Consider the following 12401-nt stretch of genomic DNA (forward strand, 5'->3'; position numbering starts at 1 on the left):
TCACATGAGGCGCACACACGCGCTCACATTTTTTTTTTTTTTTTTTAAGAAAAAAAAAAGTTACATGCCAATTATGATTTCCTTTCCCCTAGCTGTCCCTCCAACGCGTGCTCCAATTAGTCACCAATTATTTATTCACAGCTGATGTGTTGAAATAGGCCGAGGCTTGGGGTCAGCTCAGACAAATAGACGATTATTTTTAAATGTCTGGCGACATCCGGGCTGCACAACATCAGAATCTCACGAGTTCTAGCATTAGTCGAATCTTAGACAATAAATAAATGAATAAATACACTTACATCTTATCTCTGGAGAGACTTTTTGCTGCGGTTTTTCCAAATTTTCAGATAAGAAGAATGGCGGACATGACGGCTGTGTGCAGAGGGGGGAAGGGGTTTGGTTTGCAGACTGCACAGACCCGAGTTCATGTCGAAACCTCTTGGCAAGTTTTTTTTTTTTTTTCCTCTTTTCGGACATCCAGTCTTGCTTGTTTACTATTTACTGCGGAAGTGAACACCATTCCCCCCGAACAGACGGTGCAATTAAGAGAAAAAAATAGCCATTTAGTGCCTCTGTCTTTATGGCAGTGTCTAGACTACAAGAGTGGCGATTCCATTTAGTGGGCACTAAAAGAGGATATCATTCCACTCTCTTTCTCTACTTTTCTAAGATCTGGGCTTTATCTTCGTTTAACACGCTTGCTAAAATTCAAACCTGATCTTTAAAGGGTGATGTAAGCTTAAAATAGCCTCGAAATGTGACAAGTGTAGGCCCGCCGACACTATTTCCTGCAGTTTCACAAGCGTCACCCTATCTAGCTGAGCAAATGTGTGTATCATCCTGAACTGGCCCAGAAACACAAGTTTAAAGTGTGCTAATGTTGTGTATGCAGGCCAGCAGTTTGGAGTTTGTACACACATTTATAAGTAGTTGCTTTTTTAATTTTTTTTCCCCCCAAGCAAACGCTGCGTCTGTCGAGAATAAATGCAAAGTCACAAGCAGTAATGGCAATTGTGATAATGACAGCACAAAAAGCACAAAGTCGTTGGAGTTTTGCCTATACGTTTCTGTTTATTTCATAGGTATTATATTAATGATACACAGGCCAACAATCTGTTCCTCCTCTCTGGAATCCAAAGCACCAATGTTTTGAAGCAAATAATTTAAAGAGAGTTGGCGTTAAAGCTGTTAAAGGTTGTATGGGCAGTGTACTGAAAAATAGCAGCAGGGATAGGGGAAAGGAAATTCAACATACGCCTATTTACAGTCACGAATGCACATTGCATAGGCTACTCTGTACAGGAGGGGGGGTATATACTTTCACAGATTGGACGTCACAGTTCTCAATGGCGAAAAATGCAGCCTGGAGATTTTTGCTTTAACTTGTTTATACTCTGGTCGAGAAATAATTAGATAATGATATGCTATATACAAAGACCAGAGGGATGGGGAGGGAAGGGGGAAGAGCTAAAAGTTGTCTGCGCAATAAGGATTCAAATTATTTGTTACATTCTTTTTTTTTTGTTTTTGATATTTTAACAACAAATATGTCTATATGGACAATAGAATAAACACAATGGAGAATCGTGATAAATAGAGGGACATATTCAAGAACAGCATAGGTGTAAATGATTATTCTAACCATGTAGGCCTTTATGGGTGACCAGCAAGAAATTCACCGCCGCTCGTGGGGCAATAAGAAAATGGCGACTTTCTCCCATGCAGGCCTATTAACTCCCACTGTCCACTTTAACATTGCACTGTTGGTGATCTGGGCTCCTTTAGAAAAAATGCTTATGCCCACGGTTACAATTCAATGAGATAAAGAGTAGGCCTTAATGTCACTGACCAAAAGACTGTGACACTTTTCTGCCCGTGCTCACAATAGGGGGTTTCCAGAGAAGTACTGGAGGCGATCTCTGCTCAGCTTCTTCTCTTTCATTCTTCTATTCTGAAACCAAATTTTAACCTGGCGGTCGGTGAGGTTGAGCATTCGGGAAAGCTGAAGCCTTTTCTCTTTGTTGATGTAAACGTTAAAGAAGAATTCCCGCTCCAGCTCTCGAATCTGAAACTTGGAATATGGACACCGCTTCTTCCTTGTGCGAGGAGTGCCTGCAGAAAAATAAAATACAATTATTTAAAAACGATATCAAACAGGAGCAACGTCACATGAATAAATAATAATAATATATACACAACAATCAGGGATGTTGGGGGCTCGAAAATAGGCGTTAGTGCTGAGGTGACTATGGACTTGCAGGATGCTAAGAATTCCGCCTCAGTGGCATTAGTAATGATAGCATTTCAGTCAACATTCATCAAGAGAAGTAGCTGAGGCTATCAGATAAACCAGCCATAAAGAGTGTTAAATATCCGAATCGCTTGGAGGAAATAATATCAACTTACAGCCTCTAAGTACGTGTTTATCTGTGATAAATACACAACAACAAAAGTATTTCAGCGCATTATGTGCGCCACATTCCTCTGGAGCTACACTAACAATTTACACAATCTTTTGGCAGTGGGTTGAAATGCATTGCCCATGTCTGCAATGGCCCTGTGCAAGACCTCTGTGGCCCTATAACTTCTTATCAAACAGGTGACTGGGGAAATGGATTTTTTCTTTTATTGTTTTGTGTGTGTGTGGGAGAGAAGCAAACAGCAGCCTCAGTTAGCTTGTGTCTGCAGCCTGGCTGGGCTAATACACAGTACATGAGGCTAAACACCAATAAGACCTGTGTGCTGCGTTAATAACACACATTTCTGCACTCAAAATCAAGCCGGATTTTACTTCATGCAGGTCACTGAAGTTTACAGTAACGTCAGCTTGCATACAGCTCATTAGTAGAGAAGTGGAGTGCAATAGGAGATTGATTTTGGACTTTTTTTTCAGCGGCTGCTGAGGAAATAGCAGAATTTGCAGAGCAAGGTAGTCTCCTCATACATGGACGAGGCAAAAACACTCCACTAATTCATTTACTGTCTGCTAGTAAAATGGGGGAAACGGTTTTAATCTGACATCAGATAGAAAGACAGACCCACAGATGTATAGATAAGGACGTATTTAACCGTAAAGTGTGTAATACTCTGTGCAGCATGTCTTTTGCGGGCAAACCCAGTGCTAAAAGAAAATTCACAAGACGCCAAAAGCAATGTTCTGCCCAATTGGTTTTTACTCACGACAGCCCAACGAGAAAATCCCTTAAAATGCCCAACGCAAGTTCATGATCAAAGTTAACATTTGTCACAATAGCTCTCTCTTAAAAATTTCACAGACTCTCACCATAGAGGCGTCTGTGTATAACATCCCCCTTTTTTCAAAGCTCTTTCCCATCGTAAAAATTCTTCTCGTTGCAAGAAAGAGCTTTGTAGGGTTATAATAAAATCCTTTGAATGCTTATAAAACTCCACATAAAATCTGACCGACAAAACACCGGGCTAGTCCCCTTAACCTTCCCCCATTTTACAGCTTCGGTATACCTACTCGAGTGGCTGCTCTTGCTGGCGTTGCCGTCCTTGGTTGTTGCGGAGGAAGAAGTACACGAGCCTGAATTTGTATGTTCCTCCTCATCTTCTGGGTCTTTTTCCTGCTCCGGGGCTCCGGGTACAGAGGCTGCGGGCTGCTGTCGCTGCTGCTGCTGCTGCTGGGAGTCGCTCTCCAGCTTTCCCCCCTCGCCCTTTTGTAAACAATTGTCTGACTGATTGTCCGTGCTGCTGCAGTATGCGGTCTCAAAAAAGCGGTCGAAACCTTGCGGGAGGACGTTGTTTTTCCCGACGCCGGAGTAAAAACCTGTGGAGGGGTGATTTGAGCCCGGATGGGTGTGATGGTGATGGTGGTGGCTGTACACACTCTCGTTCTTCATAAGCATTTCTGTCATGGTGGATGGCGGAAGACAGTCCCTATGCACCAGATCCTCTCCCGAGTAGCACGATGCATAATTGCCTCTGTGGTGCCATTTACTAGCAGGGTCCAAGCCGTATGAAACTTCCCGTACCGGCTGTACTTGAGACAGATTTGTGGAATAAGGGTAGCTGATTTGCCGGGACGGGGCCTGTGGAAGAAACGAAGAGACGGCAGAAAACTCGGGGACGTAGTAGGTGCAGCTGGGGAGGTAGATGTTGGACGCGCAGCCCGTCCTGTCCCCAAACTCGGATGTCCGGTCTTTGCGCGTCTGGGAGCAGAAGTTGCCCAGATTCACCGAGTTAAACATCTTTCTCTCTCTCGTACTCCGTACTATAGATAGATGTTTTGGATACGAGCTGCAGCAGAAGGGAAAAATTTGGGAAGGCGAGATGACGCGCAATCCGTCTAAGTCGCCCCGCAGACACGTGATCGAAAGTAGATATTGTCATATATCAATTTGGAAGAGTTGGATGTGTAGGAGTGGTTGGCTTTAGGTAAGATCTCCGAGGTTCAAACGAATCATTTCCAAACACCACAGGCGCACTAAGAAAACCAGTAACAGATTCCTGTTCGCAGGCTTATGACAATTAGAGAGATATGTGCTGTGTGTGTTTATGTTTATGGGCTGCTGGTAGGCTAGCTAAACAGCTACAGCTCCTTAAACAGGCAGAGTGCACTCACTGACGTGCATTTCATAGTGTTATGGAGTTTTACAGGTAAGATTATTATTATGACTATTATTATTTGTATCATAATACTAATTATTACAATTATCAGTATTAGTGTGACACGGTGCGTGCTATTCCTATCACGAAAGCTCTCGTACTACTGCTGATTTTAATATTTTTTATAATAAAACGAGGAATTATTATCACTGATAGTTACACACAGTGTAAAATCTGAAGTAAGAAAGTACTTCACGGCAGTAATCCCTGTAATGTAGCCCACATAGGGTCTTAACCAGTTAAGAAGCAATTCCACGAGCATATTAGTCGTTTTATTATTTACTAAAACTTTAACAGATCACAGTAAATGACTCACTTTCTTCTACAAATCTCTGAGAGTCCCCAGGACATTTTTACACTGCGATATGTGAATATGACTTAAGATCACTTCATAAGGGCTGTTTTATTTTTTTTGTTTGTTTGTTTTGATCCTTTTTTCCTCAGAACAAGCCTGATGCACGCACGCCTTCTAAACAGAGATGTGGACGAACCGGTCTCCTCTATTATTATATAATTATGCAATATATTAATTACACAATCTTTTGTAATAAGTTTTTTTTTCCTCTTTCACCAAAAAGAAAATGTTGCGTCCCTTGACCAAGTGGTGGACGGCTATAATTGTGTAGTGCAGCAGAATAAACAGCATGCATATGTTGACTGTGCAAGCTCAAGTAATCGGCCCACTCTCATTCTTCCCTTTGACTTTGGATCATGACAGAGTCCATGGAGGACGACTGCGCAATTCAAGAGCTCGAGCCTCCTGCAGGAGCACTACCAGTGAAGCCCTGGGACCTCGCATCTCTCCCAGTGGGACAATGAGCCCTCATGACATAAACACAAACTCAGAAAAACGTAATTACTCCCCCTCAAAATGCTGGATTCAGCATTATTTAACGTTGGAGAGCTTATTGACAACACCGCCCATAACATCACTGCAATGTGTGAGCCTCTTATCATGAAAACACTCGGATTGACATGCTGGGATATGATGTATACTTTGACTCACTAGTATATCAAATTAAATGTTTCGTGTTTCAGCTGTGTGTCTATAAGCTTCAAAGCAGAGCCACAATTAGTGTTCTTGTAAAAGGCAGCTTATAGGCCACTCAGAGGGAGCCTATTGACGAAGAGCTATGAATGTATCCGACATCTCCCTCTAAAATTAAATAAGTCCCAGCTGATGTGGTAATTTTATTTTGCACCGGAATGTCGACATTTATCTGTGGTTGGACATTTTTTTTAAAAATAAATTGAAATAAATGATTGGTTTGAAGAAAAGATGCGCCTGCGTGTTCTTTCCTGCGTCATTGTAAACTTTTAATTGTACTGTTGAGGCCCATCTCCGAATCTTTATAGACTAACTGATACTATCACAAGGTGAAATTAATATGATGGCCCATTGTTTATGATTATAGGCTGCTTCCTAAATGTTGCAAAAGACTCTTGAATTACTATCCAATATCCCAATAACACTATTACAATCTATTACCGGACACCTGTGTTGTTTAAAAATAATTGAAAACAAAGTTAGAGTCTCTGGGGGATTTCCAAGAGAAAGGGGGGGAAAAAAAACAAGCAACATCATCAGACCTCAAAATTGGAAATCTGAGTCCATTGCAGGCGTTATTTGTGAAAAAGGTGGCATTGGCATTAGCTTGTTTACTACCCCAACAGACAAAAGGTTGTCTCACATGATGCATCCTGCATCCAAGTACAAAGAAAGCAGACAGCTGTCCAGACACAGCACTTGAATTTGACCACTAAAATCCTCTCTACGTCCACCATAAAACTCCGAATGGCTGTAGTAACGCTAAATCCCTTTGTTCTATAGAAAACCATAAACGTTGAGAATGAGAGGAATTTGGAATTCAGCAACTAGATATTCTGCAACTTAAAAAAAAAAAACACAGACACACACACACACACACACCAGCGAGCTGGATTTTCACACCGAAACCCATGACGCATTTCCAGAAACTTGGTTTCGGGTGTCCATTTATGAAATGTATAATTTAGCCCACTAATTCTGGTATAAAAGCCCCAAATTCTCTGTTCTGACATTTCGGTATGGCAAAGTATTTCAGTCAATTAATCAAAGTAAGACAGATTCTAAAAGTTATAATTACTAGCACTATCAGAAATTTAAAAAAAAACATGAATACAGAAGTTAATTTGCACTCCGGGAAGCACAGCTACTGATTAGATCTTTTGGTACACGAACAACCGCAGCTATGGAAATATTTGCGTAAACATACTGGCCTGTGGCCTGTATGGACACATGCTCGACACATGCTGCAGCATTGGTGTTGTGCAGTTGCAAAACAATAATAATAATTCGCACATAAAAAATGTCAATGCCTATTTGTAAGTATTAAATATAAAGCGCACTGGATAATTACAAAGAAAAAGGCTGGGCTGAAAAGTGAAGTTGAATTTCAAGAAACAGAGAAGCCGCCGCACTAATTGCCCTATAATGAAGCCTCTGAGTTAGGAGGCTTAAAGCATATCCGTGTGTCAACATTATTCCGATCATAATATCATCTATTGAATTAAAAGGTTCCAAGGAAATTAATAAAAACTACAAACTTTTCTTTCAGCAGGCAATAACAGAAGCAGAGCAGACATCCAAAACAATATTGTCAAATCATTTCCTCATCATAATCATGTCAATGATGCGTATTAGCGCGATATAAATAAGTAATGTGCTGGTATAAATAAATGATGCCATAATAAAATTCTAAAGTTAGAGCTTCTGATCGAGACAACAGAAGAAATTGAAAGAGGAGTTTAAAAGACATGGCACACAAGAGGAATTAAGGCGCCTAAACGAATGAGAAATAGTGCTACTGGCTGTGTTTAAGTCGCAGTATTTGTCATAATGTGGCAAAATGTGACCGGTCAATGTCCATCACTTGGCAATATCCGCCTTCGGAGGGTTTAAACACTGACTATTCTCGCCTTGGTGCGCTCAGACCATCAGTCAAAGAATAAGGTTTACCATGTGTTTATTTCCCTGCATGGGCGCCTCACAGCAGCTGATATTCCACTAGCAGTAGGACCCAGGAAAGTTTGATTTGGTTGCACCAAATGAGCAGTCAAAGTGTATGCAGAGTCTGCACGCAAAGGGTCTGTATCAGACTTATCAGCCCCTTACTTATTCTATCTTTCAAGGACTCGTACAATGACAAACAATATTTGTACAAGCTTGTCAGAAATATTTTAAGCGTTAGTCAAAATGTTCAGTCGAGTGCTCTTGAAGGGAAGGTGTTGTAAACATTTGCCATTCTTCGCTTAAATATCACTGTTGGAGCACTAACTTTACGACTTGTGTCTGTGGAATTTAAGTTATGTATTGCTACCTAGCGCCATAATTACAATGGTTAACCTAGGTGTCACCCTCTTGTTAAGAAGAACTCTCAGTTCAAAAATGGCGCTCCTAAATATTGCGGAGTGTTTCGGCTCCCTGTCGATAAATCCTGTGCCAAATGATACAACACTCACGACACACACAAACACAGAGGCACGCACATACAATGGGCGCAGTTCACCAAGACGCTGCTGCTGCTGCTCAGTTAGCTCAAGTCAAGGCTAAATGTGGGAAGCCTGTGTAATCATATTACTGTCCCCTCATGGCCTAGATAAGTTTAATTGGATGTAAGTCGGGCAGTTAAACTTGGCTGTATGAGCTGCGAACAGTTTCAAGCAACACTAAAGAGCCTTGTTTTTTTTTTACTGAGGTCTCAGTGAATGCACCTAGCATGAAGCGTTTGTGGTGGCAACAATAGCTTACGAGATAAGGATGTGTGTTGCTGTTACATTTAGAGCAATCTCCAGAGTGTATTTCTCTTTCAACCGCTAGGATATAAAGCTTTCACAACAATGTGTTAACTTTTTTATTAGAAGTATTAAATGATTTCACATCTCAAGAAATCGCCCAATGGTGACTGCTGGCTCCAGCTCCTATGTGTTATTTAGATCCTTCTGAAAACACCCTTGAAGTCCTTTGAGCACAGACACGCTGAAGTGTATCTGTTTTTGAATGGATTCTAGATGAGCTTAAAAGTGAGCCTGTGTTTGATATTTTGCTAGAGGGGCTGTTAGTTTCGCAGTTAATATCATTCTAAAAAAGCCAAAATAAAGAGTATTTTATGTGCCGAAAGCTCTTCAGGCTGTGGCCTGTCACATGGCGGTTTTTTAAAAAGATATTTTTAGGCTCGGCATGTATTAGACCACTGTTAACTGCACTGTTAATCTTCCAAAATATCCAAATCACCTTTTAAAATCAGCGGAGATAATAAGCCCAGTGTTTGGGAAACAATCAGGGACTGATTAACTATCCAAAATAAACGGGTTTCGCCAGGTTTGGGAAATTACGCACACGACAGCACAAAATTACGCACGACCTGCGAACCATTACGCAATGGTTTGTTTTGGAATTTGTAAACCTACATATGATACAATTAGTGTGGCGACAATGACGAAATGATAACAAAATCTGAAATGGATCATATTATGATATAACTTTCTAATGTGCAGTTATTTTAAAGATATTCTGTCAGACGTTGTATATTTGTGTTTTTCTTTCATTATTTGGTCAAATCTTGTCTGTTGGAGCCAAAGTCCTCTCGGAAAAAGAGTTGGGCTTTGTGCATTTAGGGGGACAATCAGGTGGCAAATGGAATCTTGGTTAGGTGTCTAAAATTGTCTAAAATTTATTTATCTTTAAAACTACAATACGTGCAGATTCAGGATGTATTTAAAACAGTTATTTCAATTGAGACAAAGAGCGCACTGCTTGGTTCTTTTCGCACCCGGGGGTCCAAAACGCATTACTTTAGTTTGCTCTTGCCATGCACAGGAGTGCTTCAGTATGTGGACCCAAAATAGAAGCTATGAGAGCTTCACGCCACAGAGTCCGATATCGTTCAAATGCCTGCTCAACCACTTAGTTCGAATTTTTTCTTTGCCGTCAGAGCTGCAAATTTTCCAAGCTTTTTCTTCAGAGCCAGACCTTTAAACACATAAAGAAAACTGCACGTACAAATATTGATCTTCATATAGAAAAAATAAGTATAGTCCAGGCTACACTGCATGTGCACTCAACCGATGCTGGAATAACTTGAACAGGTGAAGGTAGAATTTTTCCATCTTGTATGAAATGGCAAACGATTTAAGGAGGCGCTGCCGGTTGTGCAGCTCTATGCTGCATACTTGACCTTCAGTGCGTTTGGGCCCAAGCGTCGGCCTGGTGAGGATAGCCCACCCCCCAAAAGACTAAACAATTAAGGATTTCCTCTTCGCAATGGGCAGCAAACATTTGAGAAACCTTTCTATTTAAAAACACTGAAAAATGCGCATGAGAAATGAGATTACACAGAACTGAGCAGAATATCACTGCAGGCGCTGACAGATGCCGTAAACATTCCTCACATTGTGAATATATTGTCACGCGATCCCAAAAATAAAAAAAAACTTAAACGTGGCAAAGATGCTAAAATGGCCCAAAAAGAAGAAACAAAATAAAAACAACTGCCTACTGATTTGCAATCTCGACCTCTATCAATTTGGATGTTCTAAGATTTCATTGGATCTCATTTCCATCACAGACAACTGGTCCGAGAGGAGTCCAGCTTTTCCGAGGCAGCAATGAAACCTTCACACCCCGCATTAAGGATTGTTGGACGTGCGATGCTGCTGAAAAACAAATTGATAAGACAGTACGTTCAGAAGAAATAGAGCCCATAAAGAACTCATTTCAAATCATGTCAAAATCAATGGATAGCAGTTCTGAGAGGAGCGAAACGATATGGATGTTTTTTTGTTAAGCACTCTACCTATTCTCTCTTTCTTTATCACATTAACACTCTGCTTCAACACACACTCACACACGTCCACACACACTACACTCCCCCACCACATACACACTTTGGTCGGAATAACATTGCTTTCTATTTCTCCAGCCAGCTTCGTACCATAAACGGCAGAGGGGTGGCGGGGGACGCAGACCACATGCCACACAAGTTCTCTGCGAAGGGCACTGTGAAGCTCACTGACCTTTGGGACGCGGAGACAGGCCGCCATAAACAGATTTAGCCAGTCTCAAAGTCAAAAGTGCTCAAGAGCAGTGAAAGACCTATTGTAAAGACCTGCAAAGCCAATTGAGATTTCATCCTGTTTTACAGTCCAAATATCTTGTGGTTGTCCACAGTGGCGACAGTTTCCCCTCCTCTCCTACATCCTGTACAGAGTGAATTAAAATAAATTACAGTGCAGGAAATGTAAATAAGTGCAAACTAATATTAGCCGTTGCGTTAGCTGTTGCAGTGATCATTTTTAGCTTTTCAGGAGAAGGGGTGGCAGGTAAGGGACGCACTGCAAAAATGTTTAGTGCTCTTTTTTTGGACGTGAAAGCTCTAAAAACACGTTTCTGGCACAAGTGTGTTTGTCACAAGTAAAAAGAAAATGAAGGATAGAAATACCTGAACACACAGGCTACACAGAGAAGACACACATGACATTAGCAGATAAGTCTGGTTTGAAGTTCAAGTTAAAACCGCATGTTCAGATATCCGTTTGGCACCGTTCAGAGAGCAGACTGCCTTGTTATTCAGTGCAAACAATCCCAACGTGTCACAAAGGAAACACAAACCAGTTTACATCATTTAATCTCGGTGACAAACATGATCCACACTGTGCTCAGAGTTGTGAGCTGTCTCGATGCTCACACCAGTTTTTCTTATTGCCAAAACACGTCTGTGTTCCCAAAATATGCAAATTGTCGGTCCTGTAAATTTCAGTTGACAATATTCTCATTTAGCTGAACTCTAATTTACTGCATTTTTTCTTTTTTTCTTTTTTACAAATCATGCAGCCTGCATTATATCTATTCTCTCTCGCTCTCTTTTCCACATATCGCCATATTGTGTTGCGCATTTTTACAAGCTCAAAGGCGTATAAAACTAGAAACATAAATAATTGAACCTAATTAAGTTATTACAATTGCTGATGTTTACATTTAAACAGCGCGCACACGGACACGAGTCCATGAAGCCTTTTAAGGTTTTTGCACAATATTTTAACATAACTGACCTTGAAGATTTTTTATTTTTATTTTTATTTTTTAAATAATGGCTGAGGTACTGCAGGACAGTCAGGAGCGTCATGGTGCGTTTTGCATCTATTATTCTCCTCTAAGCCATTTAACAAGGCAACACACAAACATAAGACGCCGGTTTATCTCCTTTCGTGGTCAACAGCGCATTTGATAGGCTAAAAAGATTGGAGTTATGAATGATGTCCCCTGGATGATCAAATTCAATACACACAATTCAAGACCTACACAGTGTTATCTCATCGTCTTCGTTGTTATCACATTGCAACAAACACTTGGTACACTCACTGGTCTTGCTTTGCTTTAGCCCAGAGCAGCTTCAAAACGAATACACTGTGTATTCCTTTGATTAAAACATGCACGGACATGTGGATGTTGTCGTTTGTGCGTAAAAGGCTGCATGTCATAACATAACGCCTGAATTTCTCTAATTAGATAGAAGAAACTATTCAAATCCAGACGATTGTAAGTCCTCAGATATGCATGCTCAAATTCTAGGTAGTTATTCAACGGAAATTATTCCCCAAACCAGCATTAATCAGATGCGTAAATGTACATGGAGCGCGTTATTCCAAAACAAAAAGCAGCGGTTGCCACACATTTATATCTAGTCTCATTTTGACTAGACATATGTTGTATACTCACAGACAATTTGAGAAAA

General features: G+C 40.8%; 1 protein-coding gene across 1 annotated transcript; it reads right to left on the reverse strand.

Annotated features, from left to right (window-relative positions):
• Window positions 1-1879: 1879 nt before the first annotated feature.
• On the reverse strand, window positions 1880-4353 carry hoxc11a (homeobox C11a). The gene is given in 3 exon segments (XM_073470753.1): window positions 1880-2112; window positions 3485-4224; window positions 4226-4353. Coding segments are annotated over 3 exon segments (1101 nt in total).
• Window positions 4354-12401: the final 8048 nt, after the last annotated feature.

This window comes from Pagrus major, chromosome 7 (assembly GCF_040436345.1).
Source record: "Pagrus major chromosome 7, Pma_NU_1.0".
Classification (NCBI taxonomy): domain Eukaryota; kingdom Metazoa; phylum Chordata; class Actinopteri; order Spariformes; family Sparidae; genus Pagrus; species Pagrus major.